The 25,754-nt window shown below is 39.0% G+C and overlaps 2 protein-coding genes across 13 annotated transcripts in view; one reads left to right on the forward strand and one right to left on the reverse strand.

Moving 5' to 3' along the window:
• Window positions 1-4,830, forward strand: part of SETDB2 (SET domain bifurcated histone lysine methyltransferase 2) — an 82,664-nt gene extending 77,834 nt beyond the window's left edge. For both annotated transcript variants that reach the window (XM_024755322.1, XM_024755321.1), the window contains 3 exons: window positions 346-477; window positions 2,021-2,092; window positions 3,996-4,830. In XM_024755322.1, the coding sequence (XP_024611090.1) occupies window positions 346-477; window positions 2,021-2,092; window positions 3,996-4,135 (344 nt within the window). In that variant the 3' untranslated portion in view covers window positions 4,136-4,830. The remainder of the gene's footprint in view (window positions 1-345; window positions 478-2,020; window positions 2,093-3,995) is intronic.
• A 6,377-nt stretch (window positions 4,831-11,207) lies between these two features.
• Window positions 11,208-25,754, reverse strand: part of RCBTB1 (RCC1 and BTB domain containing protein 1) — a 50,501-nt gene continuing 35,954 nt past the window's right edge. For all 11 annotated transcript variants that reach the window (XM_024755451.1, XM_024755458.1, XM_024755457.1 and 8 more), the window contains 4 exons: window positions 24,096-24,222; window positions 21,859-22,010; window positions 20,552-20,682; window positions 11,208-13,478 (listed from right to left, as the gene is read on the reverse strand). In XM_024755451.1, the coding sequence (XP_024611219.1) occupies window positions 13,338-13,478; window positions 20,552-20,682; window positions 21,859-22,010; window positions 24,096-24,222 (551 nt within the window). In that variant the 3' untranslated portion in view covers window positions 11,208-13,337. The remainder of the gene's footprint in view (window positions 13,479-20,551; window positions 20,683-21,858; window positions 22,011-24,095; window positions 24,223-25,754) is intronic.

Raw genomic sequence — 25,754 nt, forward strand, 5'->3', positions numbered from 1 at the left:
AAGGAAACAGACGTTCCATAATAACAGTCAACTGTGACAGAAAAAAATGAGGGAGGCTGTTATCTCAAAGATTTGAAGCTAAATTTTAGAAAATTCTCTTTATTCATATAATTATTCTAAGCAGAGAAATTTTTATTTTCACTTTTTATAACATTTCATTGTTTCAGCTTGAAAAAATGAAGTATGATGAAATTACAATTAATAGAAAAGATAAAGGTGCTATACATATTACCTAATAATGCTTATCCACCATTAGGCAAAGTCTGAAGAAGTGACCATAAAGTGATGTATGATAGCTGTCCTGAGACAGACGAGTTCCTTCTGAAATGTTTTTTTTATTCTTAGATGCAATTGTGAAAGTTCCTTTTCTTAAGAAATGTAAAGAAGCGGGTCTTCTTAATGCTTTATTTGAAGAAATAGTAGACAAACTTCATTTGATTCAAGAAAGACTCAGGGATGAGAACACTTCAGAATCAGGTATTGAAATAACAAAATTTCTACATATAGAGACTTCTCACAGACCTACATGTTAAACAAAACCAACACCCCCCCCCCCCCAAAAAAGAAAACATTTTCTTTCTGCGCTGTTTCTTTTTTCTTTTCCTTCTTTATCTCATTCTTGAGAGCCTGTTTGGAGGTTCTAGCAGGGGAGTGCAGCTACTTGTATACCCTTGACCGAAGAACGGTCCTCTTCTATCAATCAGAGAAGGTCATCCTCTTCAACAGAGCGCGCAGCTTTGGGAGGGACGCACGTGGAGCGGTGAGGGAGGAAGGGGACCCCCGCCTAGCCAGCCAGATCAGCCGCATCAACCCTGGCGATCAGTGGGGTGACAGGTGTCGCAGCCAGATTGCCTTCACATCCTTTATCTCAGTCTTTAATACAATTTATTGTTCCAGATCTCTTGTCTTTTTATAAATCAACAGGAGGTAGGTAATTCACAAAATCATTACTTTAGTAAAAAATACCGATTCCCTGAAAGTTTTAATGTCTTTTCCAGAGGTTCATAACTGAGAGTGACCATCAAGGGAACGGGCAAGTTCAGCACCAGGTTCAGTCACACACCTGCGCTCCCCCCGCTCCCTGCGGCTGAGCACGCTTGCTGCTAAGATCTGAGAATGGCATTCATTATGCTAGTTTTGATTTGACTCTAATTCTGTTCCTTAAACAAGCAAGTGCCTTTTTTTATACTGTAAAGTATAGAAGAAAGAAGTAATTTTAATGTTTTGGTTGATGTTTGGTTTAGTTAAATGTGGCCTTTCAGAAAGAGCTCTTCGGGACGCTGAAGTTCCATTTGTACATGCAGGTATACAGCCACTTAGCCTTCTCATAACCTGTGTGAGGAGCTTAAAAACTTTATTATAAATACAGTCAACACATAACATGAGTTTGTACTGTACGGGTCCACTTATACCTGAATTTTTTTCAATAAATACTACGCAATAAAATACTATACAATCCGTGGATACAGAACCACAGATACAGAGGAACCACATATTTGGAAGGCTGACTGAAGTTAGTTATGCTTGGATTTGTGACTGCACGGGGGTCAGCATCCCTAACCCCACGTTGTTCAAGGGTCGACTGTATAGCTGTCTTAGAAGGAAAAACCTCAACAGTCTGTATTTTGGGTAACAATGTAAAATATATGATTATTTGAAAGGGATTTTTTTCTACAGGACAAAACCAAAAAGTGTAGTTAAGAGCAAACAGACATTTGACATTCTTTTGTTCGTTTACTCTTGTCTCTAGACCAAGCACATCTCGAACTTGAGCATGCCCCTCAGAACCACCAGGGGGGTTTGTTAAAACAGATGGCTGGGCCCCATCCCTGGAGGTCCTGATCCAGTAAAGGTGCTAAGAATCTGCATTTCTAACGAGCTCCCTGGTGAGGCTGCTGCCACTGCAGTCCACAGGGGATGGCTGCTCTGTGTGCTTTTCCTTTTTGAGGGTTATTCTGTGAGGTGTTTCTGCCTATGTAAGTTATTTAAATTAAAACTGAAAATGTTTTTCTTCCTCCAGACTATGAAGAAATTGGGACTTCACTTTTTGACTGCAGATTGTTTGAAGACGCATTTGTAAATATTCAAGCAGGTATGAGATATAACTGAGCAGCCAAGTTTATAAACATTTATCATATATATTAAAATAACACTATTCAGGTGATAAAAATCCTATTTTAGAAGAATGTTCACCCTTGCATTAAATGAAAAAGCCCATTACAAAACAATGAGCCCTCACACACAGAAGAAAAAGTATATATACACAGGGTCACACATGCACACAGAAAAACTGCACATAAATGGAAACAGTAGTTATCTGTAGGTGACTGGATTATAGTAATTTCTTTTGTCTTAGTGCTCATTGTATTTTCCACATTTTATACATACACACAATGCTTTTGTAATCAGAAAAAGAACTCATCTAAAAAAGTGGAAACAAAAATTTAATTGCAAAGTGGAAGTATTTGGGCACCATGTTTGGAAATCAGGAACTGGTGAGGCTGTGATAAACCATGCTGCAGTGTCTCCCTCTCACTTGGTATGATGTGTATAAATTTCAGTTCTTTCAACATTAATCTTCAAATCTAATGGGAGAGGAAGGGTTGTGATTGATTCTAAAGTTCATCATCAAAAAAAAAAGAATAGCCAAGAAACTTTTGAAAAAGAAAACCTAGTGGAAACAGAGTTAACCTTTCCATAAAACATCAAACAGTGGTCCTTTCACCACTATTTCAGATGCCTTCAAAACAGGCTAAGTTTCCACATTGATGAGTCTGACCTGACTTCTCCATCAAGGCTGCCACACACAGCTGGGCAGGCTGTGCACTGCACATCCCGGTGGGAGTGGAGGGCACAGGTTGACACAGAGTTTAAGGCAGATGGCTCCCCCTGAAGTTGTACACAAACAGTGCCCTAAACTCTGTTCTTTTCCAGAGATGTATTTGTCTTTCCAGCAAGTATATTAGGAAAATAGATTTTCCCTGTGGATAAAATATTAGTTCATATTCCTGTCTCAGTATACACAAGCCTTTCTCATTTTTGTTTTCATATTACACATTTCTATTTGAATTTTGTATTACATTTATCATCAGCAGAAAAAGTCAACAATAGTGTGTTTTTTTTACCAGTCTCTTGAGAATGTCTGCATACGACTTATGGGAATATCCTTTTTTTTTTTTTAAGAGGCCTTTACATTTTTTTTCTAAAAAGCTTTATTTTGTAGGTGACTTTCATGTATGTTTATTTTTCTTTCATATAAAAGTAACATGTTTGGAACATGTCACTACCTAGGTTAAGTTAGTTGGGAGTACATACAGTATAGTGTAGTATTTGGGGGGTGTGAGCTCCTGGAGGTGACACTATTTGGAATCGCATGAGAACCAACTTAAAAGACTTAACTTCTCACACCCCAACTGATAAAGACTCTTTTGCTCAATTCATCTTTTTCAGTGTTCCAGAAAGTTAACTGCAGGTATACAGATATTCTTGAGGTTTTTAAAAAATTGCCACTAATACTATAATTTATAAAGCCTAACTAAAGTAGCTTCTAAGTTTCCACAATAAAAGCATTCCTATTTCTAAATAAAACCGAAAGCTTTTATGTAACATTAAAAATTGGATGCATTTCTCTGAAAGATTTGCCCTTAACTCTTGATAGTCTAATGGCATCCTCTCAACATGGATATTGTGTAGCATGAAGGTTATTTAGTTACTGCTTTCAAATCCTCAAAAGTATACAGAAGTGCCTTTTCTGCTATAAATGTATACAAAATTTTAAAGATTTACAGACCAGCTTTATGTGTGATAAATACTAGAATTGTATCCTGAACTAGAAGAGGAAGCAAAAGCATAAAAGCATCAATTCCTGCTCACAAGACCCTAGATCCTTTTCATTTGGGGCACAGCATTGTGTACTATGCACTTTCAGAAGAGGCTAGAAATAGTGCATTGTGTATAAAACTACTGAATAACCTGAAATCATTTTCTTATTATAGCAATAGAGAATAAAATTCATCTATCTGAACAAAGGCAGCAGCAGCTGAAGGACGAGATTGAGCTACTTCAGGGCTTAAAACAAACCTTGTGCTCTGAGCTTCAGTCAAGTTCTACTTCAGATTCTTCTTTGTCTTCTTAAGAATGACCATTTCGTAAGCCAGGAATCAAGCACAGTTGCAAACAGGCTGAAAGCTGGAGACGGGCCTGTGAAAGCCACACATCTTTAGCACTAGGGCCCTCGTGTCTCTCTGGCCCTCAAACTCTGATCCTCACCAGCCCTTAACTGTTCTTGCTGATTTGGCATCTTATTCCTTTTTATTGCCTCCTCTTCCTCATCATCATCTCACTTCTACCCCTCCCCCCCAGTAAAATATTTCTGATTCTATTTGAGTAAATTGGGCCATGCCTCCCATCGCTCTAAAAATCCTTTGGTGGATTTTTAGATTCTTAGTTCCCCCCTCCCCCACCCCCACTACAGTGAGCTAAGTGGATTCCAGGTGCTCCTGCCCCCAGGGCCTTTGCACATCCTGCTGTGAAGCCTTCACTGCTCCTCCTGCTGATGTCCTCATACCTATTCCATCTGAGAGTACTTTCTCTTCATATCCCTTTCTCCGTGTAAGCCACTCTATTATCATACATCAAACCACTGGAGTATAAGCAGTCTGAGGGCAGAAACTTACTATTCCTGTGTTTTCCTCCCTAACACATTCCCAGCAGCTAGCGTGCTCAATAAATGCTGAAAAAATGTATAAACTGTTTTTATCTTTTGAGACTAGTTCCAGCCCTTTAATGCTTCTTTGATATAATAAATTTGAATGTTATACCTGTACCAAACATACCTGTGTGTTTTTAAATTTCTCTTCAGCCACAGCACATGGCATAACATCATCTTCAAAACAAACATTTAAAACTGGATGGTCTCTTGGAAGGTTTTTCTCAACCTAACAATATACAATTAAGATTTGTATGCCCTACTACCATGTCTGCCCTCTGAAAACTTCACATTTCTACTTTTCTACCACACCACTTTGATCCACAGTAGTGCTCCATATTTCAACATGAGTTTGACCTGAGTCTCCAGCATGGTATCTGGCACATAATATGCTCAATATCTGCTGAAGAATATGATACAAACGAAAGAACATGTCCATTCCTGTTGTAATGGCAACCCCAGCCCAAGTCATTAATAACAGGGGCAAAATCTCAGCGGTTTTCAAATTTGTCTACACATCAGGATCACCTGAGGCACTTAAAAAACTACAGAAGCCAAAAAAAGATTTTAGAAGATGGCAGAGGAGACAGACTCTGAGCTCACCTCATCTGACAGGCACACCAAAATTACAACTATTTATAGAACTATGGATCAAAAAGACCGAAGCAAACAAAAGATCTTCTACAACTAAAGATACCAAGAAAACCACAACCAGACAAGGGGTGGGGTGGGGTGCAGAAACACAATACAGTCGAGACCCACACCACTGGGTGGGCGACCCACAAATGGGAGAATAATCACAACTGCAGAGGTTCTTCCCAGCAAACAATGGGTCTGAGCCCCACATCTGGATCCCCAAACCCAAGGGTCTTGTGCCAGGAAGACAAGCCCCATTAACATTTGGCTTTGAAGGCCAGTGGAGCTTACCTTTGGGAGTCCCAGAGGGCAGGGGGAAATAGAGACTCCATTCTTAAAAGGTGCACCCAAAAACTCATGCTCCAGGACCCAGGGCAGAAGAAGTAATTTGAAAGGAGCCTGGGACAGACCTACCTACTGGTCGTGGCGAGTCTCCCAGAGAAGGAGGTGGCAACTGGAGCTCACCCTGGGGACAAAGACACTGGCAGCGGCCATTCATACACGCCCCCTTAAGACCCCCTGAGCCCACAGCCGTCCCAGGACACAGCCCTGCCCACCAGAGGGCCCAGGACCCAACTCCACATACCAGTGCACAGACAACAGACCCAGACACCCTGGGACCCAGCTCTGTGCACCAGTGGGCAGGCATCAGCCCTAGAAGGGCCCCAGCCCCACCCACCAGCAGGCCAGCACCAGTCCTGGGACCACTTGAGCCCAAGCCCCGCCCACCAGGAAGTAAACTCAAGTTTCAAGACCCCCCAGGCCCTGCAGCCAGCTGTGTCAGGAAATGACCCCACCTGCCAGCTGTCTGACACCAGCTCTGGAACCCCTGGGCCCTGCAGTGAGACCCCAGGACCTGGCTTCACCCACCAGTGGGTGGGAACCAGCCCCAGATCTCATGGACCTGACTCCTGGCTCCAGTGAGCCAGCACGAGCCCCAGGGCCAGCCTCCCAGGGTTCCATAGCTGGCCACCTCATGATCCAGTCTGCCAACCAGTGACTGGCTCCTCCATACAAGGCAGGGCCTGGCAACCAATCAGACCAGAGGCCAGCCACACCCACCAGGCTGCCCACAGTAATCAGCCCACCACAGCAGAATGACCCACACAGCCCACATGGAGGGTGCCCCTATAGCATATAGCTCTGGTGACGAGAGGGGAGTGCATTGCTGGGACACATAAGACATCCCCTACAAAGGGCCACTTTTCCAAAGTCATGAATCATAACCAACCTACCTGATACCCAGAAATAAATACAGTAAGTTAGGCAAAATGAGGGGACAGAGGAATATGTTCCAAACGAAAGAACAAGATAAAACCCCAGAAGAAGAAATAAGTGAAGTGGAGACACAGTTCAAGGTAAAGATTATAAAGTTGATCAAAGAATTCAGAATAAAAATGAATAAACAGAACAAGAAGTTAGAAGTTTTTAAAGAAGAGTTAGAAAACATAACAACCAAACAGATGAAGAATACAATAACCGAAATGAAAAATACACGAGAAGGAATCAACAGTAGACTAAATGACACAGATGAACAGATCAGTGAGCTGGAAGACAGAGTAGTGGAAATCACTGATGCTGAACAGAAAAAAGAACAGAAAGAAATAAGGACAGTTTAAGAGACTGAGACAACAACAAGCATACCAACATTCACATTACAGGGATCCCAGAAAGAGAAGAGAGAGAGAGAAAGGGCCTGAGAACATATTTGAAGACACAGTAACTAAAGACTTCCCTAACCTGGAAAAGGAAACAGTCACCCAAATCCAGGAAGCACAGAGTCCCAAACAGGATCAACCCAAAGAGGACCACACCCAGACATATTATAATTAAAATGGCAAAAATTAAAGATAAAGAGAGAATATTAAAAGCAACAAGGGAAAAGCAACAAGTTATCAATACTTATAAGGAAACTCCATTAAGGATATCAGCTGACTTTCAGCAGAAACTCTACAGACCAGAAGGGAGTGGCACAATATATTTAAAGTGATGACAGGGAAAAACCTACAACCAAGAATACTTTACTTGACAAGGCTCTCATTCAGATCTGATGGAGATCAAAAGTTTTACAGACAAGCAAAAGCTAAAAAAGTTCAGTGCCACCAAACCAGCTTTACAAGAAATGTTAAAGGAAATTTTTTAGTGAAAAAGAAAAGGCCACAACTAGAAACATGGAAATTATGAAAAGAAAAAGCTCATTGGTAAAGGCAAACATACAGTAAAGATAGGAAATCAGCCATGAACAAAGCTAGCAGGAAGGTTAAAAGACAAAGTAGTAAAATTGTCTATATCCACAATAAGCAGTTAAGGGATACAAAAAATAAATAGATTTAAAATATGATGCCAAAAACAGTCATCATGAGGGGAAGAAAGTACAAATGTAGGGCTGTTAAAATGCATTTGAAATTAAGAGATCAGCAACTTAAAATAATCACATATATATATACAGATTGCCATACAAAAACCTCATGGTAACTGCAAACCAAAAATGTATAATAGATACACAGACAAAAAAAGAGAAAGGAATCCAAACATAGCACTAAAGATAGTCATCAAATCACAAGGAAAAAGAACAAAGAAGAACAAAAAAGAACTATAAAAACAACCCCAAAACAATGAACAAATGGCAGTAACTACATATATATCAATAATTACTTTAAATGTAAATGGATTAAATGCTTCAATCAAAAGACATATAGACTGGCTGAATGGACACAAAAACAAGACCTGTACACATGCTTCCTACAAGAGACTCACTTCAGATCTAAAGACACATGCAGACTGAAAGTGAAGGGATGGAAAAGGGCATTCCATGCAAATAGAAATTAAAAGAAAGTGGGGGTAGCAATATTGTACCAGACAAAATAGACTTTGAGGTGGGAGAGGGAGGATGGACGGGAGGCTCAAGAGGGAGGGGATATGGGGACATGTGTGTGCATATGGCTGATTCGCTTTGTTGTGCAACAGAAACTAACACGGTATTGTGAAGCAATTATGCTCCAATAAAGATCTATTAAAAAAAAAAAGACTGTAAAGAAGGACATTACATAATGATCAAGGGATCAATCCAAGAAGATGTAACAATTGTAAATATATATGCACTCAACATAGGACCACCTAAATACATAAAGCAAATATTATCAGACATAAAGGGAGAAACTGACAGTAACACAATAATAGTAGGGGACTTTAACACCTCAATTACATCAATGGACAGATCGTCCAGACAGAAAATCAATAAGGAAACACTGGCCTTAAATGACACATTAACCATTGACAAAACAGGAAGACAACCTACTTAATGGTAGAAAATATATGCAAATGATACGACTGATAAAGGGTTAATATCCAAAATATACAAACAGCTCATACAACTCAACATCAAAAATACAAACGAGATTAAAAATGGGCAGAAGACCCGAATGAACATTTCTCCAAAGAGGACATACAAATAGATGGCCAACAGGCACAAAGAAAGATGCTCAACGCTGCTAACACTAGGGAAATGCAAATCAAAACTACAATGAGATATCACCTTACACCTGTCAGAATGGCCATCATCAAAAAGACCACAAATAGGGGAGCTTCCTGGTAGTCTAGTGATTAGGATTCACTGCCGTCACTGCTGTGGCCCGGATTCAATCCCTGGTTGGGGAACTGAGATCCCACAACTTGCACAAAGCGGCAAAATAAATAAATAAAAAGACCATAAATACCACCAAATGTTGGCAAAGATGTGGAGAAAAGGGAACCCTTGTACCCTAATGGTAGGAATGTAAATTGGTGCAGTCACTGCGGAAAACAGTATGGAGGTTCCTCAAAAAACTAAAAATAGAACTATCATATGACCCAGCAACCCCACTCCTGGGTATATCTCCAAAGAAAATGAAAACACTAATTCGAAAAGATATGTGCAACCCAATGTTCACAGCAGCATTATTTACAATAACCATGACATGGAAGCAACCATGTGTCCATCAACAGATGAATGGATAAAGATGATGTGGGGGGTGTGTGTGTGTGTACTAGTCAGTCATCAAAAAGAATGAAATTCTGACATTTGCAGCAACATGGATGGACCTGGACAGTATTATACTTAGTGAAATAAGTCAGAGAGAGAAAGACAAATACTGTATGTTATCACTTATATATGGAACTTAAAAATAAAACCAACTATTGAGTATAACAAAAAAGAAACAGGCTCACAGATACAGAGAACTAGTGGTTACAAGTGGGGTATGGGAAGGGGGGAGGGGCAAGGTGGGGGTAGGGAATTAACAGGTACAAACTAGTATGTATAAAATAAATAAACTATAAGGATATACTGTATTGCACAGGGAATACAGCCAATATTTTATAATAACTATAAATGGAGTATAATCTATAAAAATTTTGAATCACTATGTTGTATATCTAAAATTAAGATAATATTGTAAATCGACTATACCTCAATTAAAAAAAAAAAAAGACTCCATCCCAGACACACTGAATAAAGATTTCCCCTGAAAAAAAAAAAAAAAAAAGATTTCCCCTGGTCTAGACGATGCTGTAACTTCAGCTTCCCTCCCTGATGTTACATCCTATAGCAAAGCTTATCTGAGTAACAGTTCTGATGTCATGATGTTTATTTCTTAAAAAAAACCCCTGTCCACCACTTTACTTTCAAATTTCACCATTCATGGTGGTAACTCAGCACAAGGGAGCAACATGTATTTGTCATCAAGTGGCAAATATCGGGCAAATTAAAACAGACCTCGATTTTTACTTTAGCTGTGTCACTGCTGAAACAATTATTTAATATGAGACTAATTCTGCCTACTTTATGGTACAAAATGTGGGCACTAAAAAAGAAAATGCATGTGAAGCACAGGGCATTAAAATGCCAGGCATTGTGGGAAATAAATGTTCTCATCCACACCACACACACAAACACATGCCCTCCCCTTGCCAACATTTCCACCTGAGGGGCCCTGGTTTATTTTCCCATTCTAACCAAACAAACTTGCTTATGGTAAAGTTCTGGAAGGCTCATTATTCCCCACCTCTAAGCCCTTGCTTGGGCCACTGACTGTTGTTTTGGAAATGAGCTAAAAGGACATTTGTGTTGCCCCCTATGCTGCACAAACATGACCTTCAGAACAATTGCTTCTCATACTAACCCTATTGGGTTTCCTCTCAATGACTTACGAAAAGCTGTTTATAAATGTTATGATGTTGTTAATTCCTAAACCTCTCTCCTCTCTCCCAATAATTTTTACATTCCTAGAGGATAGGGACCATGTCTCTCCCTTCATTTATAAGTCCCCAAAAGGATCCAGATACATTTTTCTACTGTGACAGTTCAATTGTAGTATCTTTCGGCAGGAACAAAACCAAAGCATATCTTCTGGGGTGGGGAGGGTAACTGAGAAACAGCATGTTCACAGTGGTACCTGTTTTTAGTCTGATACCCAAGAATCACAGTACTGGTTTTTTTTTAAACTGTGGCAAAATACACATTACCATGTTAACCATGCTAAAGTGTACAGTTCAGTGGCGTTAAGTCCATTCACATTGTTGTGTATCGTCCACGCATAGAACTCTTTCCATCTTGCAAAACTGAAACTCTGTACCTATTAAACAATAACCCCTCATACCCTTTCTCCCAGCCCCTGCCAACCACCATTCTACTTGCTATGAATCTGACCACTCCAGGGACCTCATGTAAGTGGAATCACACAGTACTTGTCCTTTTGGGACTGGCTTATTTCACTTAGCATAATGTCCTCAAGGTTCATCCAAGATGCAGCATGGGTCAGAATTTCCTTCCCTTTTAAGGCTGCCAGATCATTGATTTTTGAGAGGGAAAAAATAACTCTACATGCCTATTTTAACAGATTGCTTTATTTATTAATATGTCACTCTAAACATTACATATATACAACCTATATAACTAGCGTATCAAACCTTGTTCCAGTAGGAAGTTCAAGAGTACATTTTAGGGCTACGTGAAGAAATACCAATACTTTGGCTTTCACTATTATATCAGATGAAAAAAAACAATTCAAAGAATAGTTTTCATCTCCTGCTATGATTAACAACAAAACCAAGTAGAAAAATAAGAGAGCATATTTAAAAAAAAAAAACCCAACACAAGATACTCAAGTACTTTCTGAGAGACTTTTTTCTGTTCTCTTCACTGAAAATATAGTCATACAAATTACTCAGTAATCTAATATGATAAGTGGTTCTTCACCTATTGGGAACTCAGTAAATATTTGTTTAGTGAATGAACTATCTATGGAAATGGATCTATGTTAATTTGTGCTTTTTAAAGTTTTTTTTCAAGTAAGAGCAATAGTAAACTTACTGAAGTTCTTGTTTTGTCCAGATCATAAGCCTATAGACAGTGACTGTTAGAAATGCTACCCATCATAGCTAATAATCAAATTAATGTACATTTATCAACCTAGTAAGAAAATTCTATTATGTTGCAGAACTAATTCTAACCTAATAACTCATTGGGCTTCAATCACTTGCAACATGGTCAAGTAAAGGGGGCTGGGACTTCCGGGTTTATTTCATCTATCAATGAATTTCCATCTTTGGGCCCTCACCCCCCAATATACACTTAGAAACATTGCTAAAAACAGTAGCTGCAGCATCTCTTCACCCTCTTTTTAATTGGGGTCTGAAAATGGATTCGGTCTCTACATTCAGATGGAGGACCTTCCAAACATGAAACAGTTCACTAAAGGAGCCCCCACAAATGGAAATGAGTCCGTGGGCCAGAGAGCAGAACAAAGCTTTGTCCTTGAAGCAAGCTCAACAGGCACACATGATAAAACTCAGAGTTGAACACTCTTACTTCCCAAAGTCACATTTCATAACCAGACCAAAAAAAACACCCTCATAATTTAGATCCTTTTTCAAAGTTACCTAACACAATTAAAAGGAAAGGAAAATCAAACGTGAAAGCTGGTGACATTTCAAATAAGCAAAATGTGTGACAGCATTTGGCATAGATAAAAATCGATTAAAAACAAATTCTATTAAGTCCTGTAAGAAACTTGGTTTTAAGAACCACTTATTTGAGTCAGACGTAGCAAATCTGATGATTCAGCAACCACAATTCAGGAAGGCAAGAGTACATTGAATATATCCCTATTTTCCTCTTATATGATGAGCATTTATAGGAGAAAAGGTGGGGGAATTTAAATTTGGGTTCTCAACTTTAACCTTAAGAAAACGCTGTTAGTAGTGGAGACTCTGAGTTATAAAATATCCACTTTCACCCAAATGAAGTTTCTTTCATTATCAAGTTTTCAGATAGTTCTACATTACGACTCTTTATGTACTTAAGTCTTAAGAGAAACCCTGACTAACCTAGAAATTCATCTTCACATAATTATCATTTCAATAGGCTTATATTAAATTGAATATTATTTTGAAGTTAAAAAAGTCATCAATAATGCAAATACACAAACAAAAGCCTCAGACAATCTTTTAACTATTCCTTCACAGTGAAGCTACTGAACTAGCAACTAATGCAGCCCTTCAACAAGCCCCCACGTCAGCATCTGTCCTTCCCACTGGGGCCTCTACACCTCTCACAGTTGGCACCCTATCCCAACCCCTGGCGTCAAAAGGGTTGTTGATATGCAAGCCAGGAGACTTGCCGCAAAGCCCCCTTTCCAACTTCAGGAGTTCCTCTAATCAAAACCAAACCAAACAAAAAACAAACAATCAGCTAGACTTTCACCCTTTTACAATGTCCCAGCCAAACGTTAAGGTCACATTTAAAATATACACATCTGGAAATAAGGGTTGTTTAAAATGGGTTCAGGAAAAGCCGTACACCCTTCCTGTATCCATACACAGAGAACTGTATCTCCATGTGAGCAAATCAACCTGATGGGCTCTTTTACCTGCAGAATTACATCACCCATAGAGCACAAACGACACACCATCACCAGCCCCAGAGCACTCACACAAAACCCAGCAGTCTTGGGCTTCAGTTCTTAAAGGCTCCACATTTACTGGCTTTAGCAATGAATTCCTTTAGCAGAGGGCCATCCATTTGCCAAAATGCTGCAGTCTGTGTAACTTCTGTCAAATGATTGATGCAAAACTTAAAGCAGAATTCTTCTAAATCCTGGACACACACAACAAAAATAAAAACAAGAAGAGGCCTTTTTTAATTAACTTTGAATTACTTCTCTCCAGCTCCCTCACCCTCCCCCAGAAGAGATTTGAGGCCAGAAACCTCAAACTAGGCAAACAAGTGACCACAGGTACATGTCAGAAAAATACAAAATATTTACTCACCACACAGTAAAAGCAATGGTTCCCCTACTCAAGTCTGACTCTTCAAAACACACACACACACACACACACACACACACACACACACACACACACACACACACAGTGGGGGGTGATTTCCTCATCGTTATCACATAGTCTAGTCACTCAAAGACATGGTTTTAAAAAGCTGAAACAACTTTTGTCCATATCATGTTTTACCACATTCAAGAAGTCAGAGAAAAGAATTAAGATGTGGGTCATTTGGTCCAAGGAAGAGAAGACTTTAAGAAACAGAAAAGTGATGAAGAGAAATGGTCAATCTAAAGTGACACATTAAAAATAAAACTTCCAAAGACCTTAAATTCACTTTCATGCTCTCCTATATAAAAATGCCTTCATTTTTAAAGCCACAAAGAATAATTTACTACAACTTCCACCACGCTAATTTCTCGGATAGTCAATCCACAAAAGAATAGTCACAGAGACTTGACTTTTCAGTTAGACAAATGGAAGTTACCAACTACCAACATTCAGAGGGAGAGTAACATACACAAGTGGCAAACCAGAACAATTTAAAAATCTATTTCTGGGCTTCCCTGGTGGCGCAGTGGTTAAGAATCCGCCTGTCAATGCAGGGGACACGGGTTCAAGCCCTGGTCCAGGAAGATCCCACATGCCGCGCAGCAACTAAGCCCGTGCACCACAATTACTGAGCCCGTGTGCCTAGAGGCCACGAGCCACAACTACTGAGACCGTGTGCCACAACTACTGAAGCCTGCGCGCCTAGAGCCCGTGCTCCGCAATAAGAGAAGCCATCACAATGAGAAGCCCGCGCACCACAACGAAGAGTAGCCCCTGCTCACTGCAACTAGAGAAAGCCCACGGCACACAGCGAAGACCCAACACAGCCAAAAATAAATAAATAAAATAAATTTTTTTAAAAAGATCTATTTCTACCTATGCTAAGACATGCTTTCGTCTCCAGCAAAACTCTACTATATTGTTGTTTGTCCCTTCAAGCATTGCAACAGGGGCTTCCCTGGTGGCGCAGTGGTTAAGAATCTGCCTGCCAATGCAGGGGACACAGGTTCGAGCCCTGGTCTGGGAAGATCCCACATGCCGCAGAGCAACTAAGCCCGTGCGCCACAACTACTGAGCCTGCACTCTAGAGCCCGCAAGCCACAACTACTGAAGCCCGCGTGCCTAGAGCCCGTGCTCCGCAACAGGAGAAACCACCGCAATGAGAAGCCCGTGCACTGCAATAAAGAGTAGCCCCCACTCACCGCAACTAGAGAAAGCCCGTGCGCAGCAACGAAGACGCAACACAGCCAAAAATAAAATAAATAAATTTTTTTTAAAAAGTGGAACGTATTTACTAAATCAATTAGGTACCTGGAATGTACACAAAGATGAAGTCTAAGAGCTCAGTTTCTGTAATGTGGCCAACAATACTGAAGGTCGGTACTCAGGGTTCTGTCAAACTAGGATCTCAACAACTGTTAAACTGTAGGGTCTTGGCTTCGTGTTTCCCAGCCACCACTAAATGAGAATTTTAGGCAGGGTGGGAAAGGGCCGCGTCCGCATACAGAAACAGTCCTTTCAGACCCCTGCAAACAAATACTTCCTTATTCTAAGAGTCTCTCGTCCCTCCCCTCCAGGCATATAACTAGTAAGAGATAAACCACATTAAATGTCTCTCAGCCAGCTACTGTCAGAGTTTTATTCTCTAGATAATTGAAAATGCATTTAAAATGTCAGCACAATACCTGAATCCATGTTTTTTAGTAAGAGGTTCCCAGGGGGGTGAATGGACAGCTGAATGCTCGGGTGTATTACAATAAACTAAAATGTTAAACAATAGAAAACATTCTCTCACACATTATTATTAAAGAAAAAGCACTACTCCTGGTATCATAACCCAATGGTTAATAAATAGCTCTAGGGACTAAATTATATCCCACGGAAAGATGAAAGTCATATTTTAATCTTGTTTATCAAAAATAGAAAACTAGTTTATCTACATATAACTTAGGAAGAAGGAGCCAGTCATAGCACAAAAAGTTCTTCAAACCATGTAATGTATCAGATAAGGATCTTTAAATATTAAGTTTTAATTATATAATTTCAAATTCAAAGGAGAAAGAGAGGGCACTAAATTCTGACACTGCAAAACCTTACCACTTCTATATCTGTTTATTTGGAATTAAAGACCTTGGTAGTATAATGAAAAAGAGAGTTTATTCAGTTTACTAACTGTATAGATTACCTTGAGTATAAACTTTAAGAACTTTTTTATATGGTACAGGTATACAAATGGTGCTTCTAATTACAAATCAGTTCATATACCTATGAAAATAGTTTTATCAAACTGCCTTCCCTTCCCCTCCAATTAGTTTGGAAAGATTTCTCAGTACAGTTGATACTTGAAAAACACAGGGGTTAATCCAAGTACAATTAATAGTTGGCCCTCCACAATCGCAGGTTCAACCAACCGTGGATCATGTAGTACTGTAGTGTTTACTATTGAAAAATACCACATGTAAGTGGATCTGTGCAGTTCAAACCTGTGTGGATCAAGGGTCAACTGTATTCAACAAATGTTTAACAGTTTCAAGAATACTGAAAATAATCTAAATCTGGGTTGTTTAAATAACTAATTACACCTTGGATAAGGCAGAACTTGGGAAAAGGAAGCATTGAACACACTTGAGAGAAACTGGAGTTTGCACGTTCATTTGCCTGAACCAGAGACTGGCACAGCCAAGCACATTCACTTCGCAACCTGAGCCAGTGTGCTATTGATGTTGACGTGTGGATTAGATAAACACCCTTCTGATAATTCTTAAATACTATAAAAACCTACATGATCTGTTCACCTCACGCTGCAAACGATCAGATCTTCAATTACCTAGAAGAAAATGCAACTCTTACCCAACTAATAACTGCTGGGCTTAAAAAAAAAAAATTTCTAAGGATGAGAAGGACCACTTGACCAGTAGATAGATGGTCAAGGCCATGGAATAAGAAAGTGGGGAAGGGTGTAAAATCAAGGAGTCTAATGTGGTATTCTTGGTGTTTTAGAAACCAAAGTCCATGTTTATGACATTCTGTGGTGAAATTATTGTAAGTGGTTCTGGGGCAAATCAGATTTGTTATAATTAATAAGGAAGATCAAAATAAAATATTGCTATTCTAAATTTACAAATTTGCTCCAAATCTTTAAGCATTTAAATTAAATTATTCCAATCACTATACACACTCTGAAAATAAGCTGTTTTTCCTTTCCACAGATTTTCTTTAGAAACAAAACACAGAGAACTGATGGTCTTAATATCCACATTTTAAAAATGCTAATGCAGCCTTCAACGGAGTTCTTATCCAGCCTTAAAATCTAAAATACATGAGAGTGCTAAGACTTCCTGTGGAAGGACACTTGGCCAGGGTGAGACCTCTGTGTCACAGGCCACCCTTGAGACACATTTCAGATGGCAGATACCGAGAACCACACCTAACTGTCCAAACGTGTTGTTAAAATAATTAGATAACCATACCCAAACACTATAGTCTCGAATTCACTTGATAGTATAGTTGACCCTTGAACAATGCAGGTTTGAAATGCGCAGGTCCAGTTACCCAGGATATTTTTCAATAGTACATACTACAGCACTACAGGATCTAAGTTTGGTTGAATCCACAGATGCGGACGGACCAGGGATATGGAGGGCGGACTGTAAGTTATACGCGATTAATCCCTGCATCGTTCAAGGGTCAACTGCATATCAAGTACAAAATATTCCAAATCGAAGTAGGTTTTGATTTTGTTTTTTAGAATGTATTTAAGTGTCTCACTGTACTGGAAAAAAATTTTAAAGGTGCCTTCTCTCACTACCCAAAAAGTATTTTACAGTCTACTGATCACAAAAAACTTTTAATTTAACCCCTTGAAAAAAGAAATAAATGCTGACCATCTGGCTTTAGCACGAAGCTTTCCAATACTCATATCCCAAATCAATTTTGGAATTAGATTCCTGGCTCATATTTATTGCTTCCCACCAAAAGCAAAATTTTAAGACATAGCTGCTCAGAAAGTAGGATTTTCTGGAAAGTTCTCTATTCCGGTTAAACAAAAAAAATTCCCCAACTGTTTCTTCTAATGTTCAAATAGACACAGAAAAATCTCCTGAAAAGAAACAGTATAAATAGAAGCATTTCAAAATATTTATTTAAAAAAAAAAGTTTATAATGTGATCAGAACTGTCACGAGACAATGTTTTATATGCATTTTCTCCCTTGATGTCGATACTTATTCAGGTTTGTACTAGAGGAATATTTAAGTGCTCCTTCTCCAAGTCCTTCTTTACTTTATAAAGACATGCAGAAAGTTTGACAATGCATTCATAATGCAAGGGTTCCACAACAATTAGCTTATTTTTTAAAATCTCCACAACTACTGAGTCAATACATTTTCGCTCCTTTTATGTATGTCCATTTGCTTCAAAATTCTCTTGTTAAAAGGAGGCATGGGGCTTCCCTGGTGGCGCAGTGGTTGAGAGTCTGCCTGCGGATGCAGGGGACGCAGCTTCGTGCCCCAGTCTGGGAAGATCCCACATGCCGCGGAGCGGCTGGGCCCATGAGCCACGGCCGCTGAGCCCATGAGCCACGGCCGCTGAGCCTGTGTGTCCGGAGCCTGTGCTCCACAACGGGAGAGGCCACAACAGTGAGAGGCCCACGTACCACAAAAAAAAAAAAAAAAGGAGGCATGGAGGAACCACAGTAATTTTTACAGCAAAGAGAAGAAACATGAGAGGCAGGTAGTCTCCATCCTCCCAGCATTTCAACCAACAGAGTGAAGGGAAAGTCAAGTACGGTCCCCAAGTTCAATGTCTGAAAACAATGGATTTTGCAGCTAATTTCCAATCTGTCTTAGGAGCAGCTTCCCATCAACTAATAGATATAGTAAGTGGGTTTTATTTTTATATTCTAGAGACTTCATTTATTTACTTTCTACATTCTACAGGATTAAGGAAATAAAACATAAAGCTACATTAGTCGATTACATAACTCCCAACACAATCAAAACCATACAACCTAGAAAGAAGGCTTTTTGCCTTCTATTTTCTAATTTTTCTACAGTGAATGTATAATATGTGCGGGGTTGTGAGTTGTTGTTTGTTTTTACATTTTTTTTAAAAAAGCAGAACTTCATGGTGAGGTGTTTCAAATATTACACATTCATTCGTTCATTTAACTCAACATACATTTCTGAGTGCCAACTATATGCCCGCACTGTGACAGATTCTGTGGAAGCACATGTGTTTGTGGTCTCAAACAAGGGACAGATTTTAATGTATCTATACTTGATATCAGAAAAGTGAAAACTAGTGAAGGAAATGATCAACTGGCCTGGGCAGAAGTGGAATAAGGCATTTTCTATAAACTTTCTTGGGTAGATTTTAGCTGAAAGTGTGAAAGAAATTTCCAGCAACTCGAGCCGAGATATCTGCCTCTGCCCAGGTGGTTCTGACTGGTTTTGGTCAGCAAGATGCTAATCCCAAGAATATGGAACTCATCAGCACTGAGGAGGGGTATGGTGAGACACAGAGGATTCTAAAGTCAATCACCAAATGGACAGAAAAGCCATGGACCAATTTAAAATTACATCATTGGGCAGAAATAAAATCTAAAGAAATAGCATTTCTAATAGAGATGTTCACGAAGACAAAGAAAGGGTAGGAAAAAAACTGTATTTCCATTTCCCATTAGAAATGATTGACTTTGATCATCATTCCATCTGTTGAAAGGTCACAGAGAAAATCAGCTATATCTGACCTTACCAAATATTTATAATCATAACATAATCTGAAATAAAGATAGGATACATTTTGAAAATGCAAGACATAATGGTCCATTTCGATCCCCAAATGTGACAAAGATGAAGTCTATCCACCACATCTCCAAGGCCACAGCTGCAGATCTTTGCGGGCGTCTGGTAAATTCCGACACCAGGTAATCTGCCTCATCATATGATGACAGAACACCTATAAGAAAGACTAATTGTTCAATGAGGGTGCACACCTTAGCTAGACATCTGTAACTCCAAAACTCTTGCTCTTTGACTTTTATTCTTCATGAATATGTAAAACCAACCATACCAGCCTTTAGTTCACTAATTATCCTTCATGTATCCTTCACGTGGTACAATCTTCATTCAGTTCAACAAACATTTATCATGTGCCAGGCACAAGGCACACAGATGAATAAGATACAGTTCCTGCTCAGAGGGAGCTTACAATCTGATGATATCGGAGCTCTTAACTTAAAGAAAATGTACATAAATGTCCGACACACAAGACTCCCAAAAGCTCATTCATTCAGAGACTCTCTAGAGATCCATCAATCAATCCAATATAAAAAGCAAACAAACAAAAAGGAGTCCAGAGCAAGCTCTTCACCCATGAATAACTGTGAGTGATAATTAGACGATGATAGAGTTTTCAGAGCATACACAGCTATAAATCACAGGGCAGCCTTGGTTTACGACAGGGGAGAGCTGGGGAGACAGCAAAGTGGATCTTGAGAAAAATATATTAAGCTGACCTGGAGAAATACTTGAAACTAAAATATGCTGTTCGTTAGTCCCATTAGATATGGCACTTTATATTCCAACCTGCAGTATAGCTGCTGGGACTTCAGTTAGCTTCCTATCTTAGGTAAAAATATAAGTAGAGAAACAACCGTTTTTGAAACTATGAACAGAGAATAAAGCAAGCCAGATTTCATTTTTTAGAGGTCAGTCAGTTCAATGATTCCCTACATAGAAGTGAAGTTACTCATCACGCTTCTTGTCTCACACAAGAAAGGAGAAAGGTGCTCACGGGGTGTTAAGGGCGGTTTGTGTTTCTGCTTATTATTTTATGTTACCTCTGCATCATATCTGACCGCGGCAGAGAACAATGAAAAGGCATTCTCCACAGTGATTCCTCGCTTGATAATGTGCTGACAAAGTTTCTTCAGTCTGTTTTCACAGTACGATGTCGCCAAATCCAAAAGACCTAAAAGTGAAATGTGGAAAGCTTAACTGAGGTTACGATAATTTCCAATCATTTATAAATATATATATTTCACTTTGGTGAAGAGTTCTGTAGATAAATCAGCAGAAGCTTCTTAGGGAATAACACTCTGAATTTTATTAAATAAATTCTCTTTTTCAGTCCATCCCTTCCCCACCTCCCAAACATACCTCTCCTATACTCACTTTATACAATTTCTTCTGTAGTACAAAGGAAGGGGAAAAAATTGAATTTCCCCCCTCATTTTGTTTCCAAAATGATATGCTAAATCCATTAGCAACATATACTTCAGTATTAAAAAAGTAAAATAATATGGGGAGGGGGAAGGGTGAGTTTTGACAGGGCGAGAGAGAGTCATGGACATATACACACTAACAAACGTAGTAAGGTAGATAGCTAGGGGGAAGCAGCCTCAAGGCACAGGGATATTAGCTCGGGGCTTTGGGACAGCCTGGAGGGGTGGGATGGGGAGAGTGGGAGGGAGGGAGACGCAAGAGGGAAGACACATGGAAGCATATGTATATGTGTAGCTGATTCACTTTGTTGTAGAGCAGAAACTAACACACCATTGTGGAGCAATTATGCCCCAATAAAGATGTTAAAAAAAAAAAAAAAATAGTGGAGGTAGCATTTAAGCTAGCTCTACTTGAGCAATGCTCTTAATAAATAAATTATAATGTCTATAACAAAAAAAAAAAGTAAAATAAGACCACAGTCGTATAGTGTCCATAATTATTAACCATATCGATACAATACTATCTTTAAAACAATTTTTATTGAAGTACAGTTGATTTACAACGTTGTGTTAATTTCTGCTGTACGGCAAAGTGACTCGGTTATACACAGGTATACAATCTTTTTTATATTCTTTTCCATTATGGTTTATCCCAGGATATTGAATATAGCTCCCTGTGCTATACAGTAGGAACTTGTTGTTTATCCATCCTATGTATAATAGTTTGCACCTACTAATCCTAAACTCTGAGTCCATCCCTCTCCCAAATACAGTATTATTTTTTAAAGGCATTTACTTCAAATCTTTCTTAAAAACCATGTAAAAACCAATAAACCTGAAACTTTTTACATTTCAATACTGTAAGAATATGGGGAGTTATATTTTTGACCCTGTGCCCTGGCCAGTCCCAATGTGGCTGGTACCTATGGCATCTTCAGGTGGCAGATCCACTGTATCTGTGTAGAGGTACTGGAGAAAGGCACGGTACACTGGGTAGGAAAACTGGTCTATTTCTATCACCTCCTTCATGTCCTCATTCCAGTAAGACTGGAACATGGATCGAAAGTGCTCACACCTAAAACGGAACAGCAAGAGTTACCTAATTAAGTTGATGAAATCAGGGATAAACAAATATTATGGGTATGCTTAACTACTAATATTTGAGTAGTATTGGGTTGGCCAAAAAGTTTGTTCGGGTTTTTCCATAAGATGTTACAGAAAAACCCAAATGAACTTTTTGGCCAACCCGATACATTCATTCCATGTACAAGAACCCAAACATATTCCGCAGGCAAGGGCTTTTACATTCACCTTTTACGTCCACTCACTTTCATTTTCTATACTGCCTATTAAATAGTAAGAATTATACATGGAGCCACTGTTTGCATCTGATAGACCCCAGTCAGATCAAGTCTTTCTGCTTGCTTGTTGTTTTTAAAAAATGTTGTAGAGAAGGGCATTTTAAACAATGAAATTAAAAGAAATTCAGAAATGAGTGTTCAAACTTTTGATATATGTTCATGTCATTCAAATGATTCATTTTTTGTGTGTCATGTAATCAGCATATTCTTAAAACTTTTTAAAATGTTAACTGAATTACATTTAAGAGGATTTTTTTCCCATTACCTTACATGACAATTTTCCTTCTTTTCTGACTCATCTTCAAAACAGCCACCACCCCTATTTTGTTCCTTTGCTCTGACCTGCTCCCCTCCCTCTCTTCCCAAGCCGGTTACCAATTTATTTATAAAACACATTCACTAGAATAGTCACATATTTCAAGAAAACCTAAATAGGTCTTTTCGTACTGTATTTCATACAAAAATCCACCTATATGAGGAACTGATTTCTATTTATTTATAATTTTGGCTGCATTGGGTCTTCATTGCTGCACGTGGGCTTTGTCTAGTTGCAGTGAGCGGGGGCTACTCTTCGTTGAGGTGCGCTGGCTTCTCATTGTGGTGGCTTCTCGTTTCAGAGCACGGGCTCAGCAGCTGTGGCTCACAAGCTCTAGAGCACAGGCTCAGTAGTTGTAGCGCATGGGCTTAGTTGCTCCGCAGCATGTGGGATCTTCCCAGACCAGGTATCGAACCCGCGTCCCCTGCATTAGCAGGCGGATTCTTAACTACTGCGTCACTAGGGAAGTCCCTATGAGGAACTGATTTCTGAATATTCAATTTTCTTCAAGTATAACATACTTTATAATTTTTTAAAAATCACCTTTTCAAATCCTTTTAAAATGAGTTACACTATAAACACAAAAATACTTTCAATATCCATTCAGAATATTAAAAGAATGGCTCCACTTACAAAGGAACTTACCTCATCTGGGAAGTAAAAAGATGCAGTTGTCTAAGCAAGAACTAATAGATGAAATCGGTCAGAAAACTATACAGGAAAGGAACAGACTGGATGGCCCCAGCTTCACAGATAGAAACATTTCCCGTTCACCTTTTCAGTTAATACTTTGGTGCAGATCCTTACTCCCTTAAAGTAATGAATGACATAGCTTTTCGGTTCCTTAAAACTTGTTATTTTGTAAATAAATATTTAACTACATTTTCAAAAAAGACTTGTAAGTGGCTAGTTAAACTCTCAATAGTCTGCTTTTATGTGCCTCTTTCTCTGTAATGGTAGCCTCAGTGAGCAATGGTCCAGGTACTAATAAATACAAAGTTCCCTCACATTTATACAAAAAGCTCCTGCCATTTACTATATTTAAAAACATTTCTTTAGTTGGGAATTAGATGTCTCTCAGGGCTAGGAAGTCCAGTATTCCTAAGAGTTTTCTGCTTATGGAAAATGAATCTTTAATTAAGAGTAAAAAAAAAAGATATATAGGCTTTTCACTGATAATCTTTTATATTTTCTTAAACCTTATATACAAATTTTTGATCAAAATAAGTATTCACGATCTCCTTCATTTGAAAAATACAGAATACTACATTACACTTTTTCTAAAAGGCACATGAGTGCACACACACACAAACACACACACACATAACACGCAAAACTCTTCATAATAAATGGATTGAGTTGTGCCATTTCTTTCTACTACCAAGATTATTTCTTATTAGTCCCCATTTTGTGGAATAACAAAGAAATGGAGATTGTAGAAGAAAGTAAGGTTATTGATGACTCTAAACTCATGCGAAAATACCTGATTTTCAAAACAGCTTTATGGACGTGGATATATTTCCCGTCAATTCGAAACTTCAGATCGGCAGTTTCTGGACTGTCAAATTCTTTCTTCAGTGACTCCGCAACTGTTAAAAAGTCTTCATGCTCTGAAGGAAATGAGCACATTAATACAGGAAGCTCAGGAAACATGTTCAAGCTTTGAAAGACTTCAGAAAGATAATGATTAGCATGATGGATAATTCCATTAGATTTTTTTCAGAAGAGTTCAGACCTTACTCAACAAATCAATTTCACAGTATTAAATTAAAATCAATGTCACAGAAATTAAATTGAATTTCACAGGCTAATGGGGAAACAAAAAATCAGGGACCCTCATTGGCACTGAATGAAGGTACTATAGACGCAGGAGACAGTTTCTGTCGTCCCCTGAGATGAGAAGGTGATTCTCAGCAGCTGCTGTTACCTAAGTGTCCTAAGTGTATAAACTTCAGAAAAAAATACGTATTTGGAAAGGCCAAATACCAGTCTGACATGCTAAGTTAGACATTAAAAACGTGTATTTTTTTAAAAAAAGAGAAAGTTATAGATCATCATGATTAGGTAACTACTTCTCTCAAAAACTGAGTGGTGCTCTTCTAAGGCTAAGAATTTATCAATTTTCCTTGACAGAAACTCTAAGGACACCTTTGCTCTGCTTCAAGGAGTTGGTAAATTTGACTCAAGGAGTCCTAAGAAACAAACTCACCACTGAGGCTAAGAGTGTGTTCTTTCACAGGGTGACCCTTTTCCCTCGATATCTGGAATCTAAACGTCCTTCTTAATGCTAAAACTTAATGCAGTACAAGCAATAATCTCTACACACTATCTAAAAGCAGAGCAAATTTACTTAGTAGGAATGTATACTTAGAAAGAACAGCTTTACAAAACCATGATCACACTGCCTGACAGGAAGGTGTAAGTACATGTAATTCTTATATTTAAGTAGAATTGTGCTATCATGAAGAAAAGTAAAGGCACTTGTACAAACTCATGCAACACTTTCCTGTGCTTTCCGTGTGTGAATAAAGGGAAAGAGGTAGAAGAAGGCTAACGGGGAAATTTTTAAAGTCCAGAGACCCACCGCTGGCACTGAATGAAGGGTACCATCGATGTAGGAGACAGATTTCCACGTCCCCTGAGGTGAGAAGGTGATTCTCAGCAGCTGATGTTACCAGGGCACATCTTAAGAGGAGGGACAACTGCTAAAAACTAGGCTGAAGCTTAACAAAGGAGCTTTCCACGAGCTTTATTATCAGAATCTCCCAAGGAAATACCATTTGCCTAAGCCCTATTCCCTTAACGTACATCCTCCCCCTACCCTGATAATGCAGAGTCTCTTGGCTGTGGAGGAGAGGTGGACAAGCTCTCAAAAACCAGGCTTTCCCTGACCCTGTAACCTGAATCCCCAGTGAATGAAAGAAAGGAAATAACTAAGATGGGCAGAGTCCAAGAGTCTAGATTGCTACCAATCTCCCCACAGAAAAAACAGCTTCTTATCAGTGCCTAACTCCTGCATCTAGTCCTAAGAGTTGGACTATCTTGGTTTCTGGCAACAAGTATAGTACCTCCCTTCAGAGGAGAAATGTTCTTCATAGGTGTGAATTCATCCTCTGACTTTCTTCCTGACACACAGCTGAGA

The sequence above is a fragment of the Neophocaena asiaeorientalis genome, unplaced genomic scaffold (genome assembly GCF_003031525.2).
Source record: "Neophocaena asiaeorientalis asiaeorientalis breed wild unplaced genomic scaffold, Neophocaena_asiaeorientalis_V1.1 scaffold59, whole genome shotgun sequence".
Classification (NCBI taxonomy): domain Eukaryota; kingdom Metazoa; phylum Chordata; class Mammalia; order Artiodactyla; family Phocoenidae; genus Neophocaena; species Neophocaena asiaeorientalis.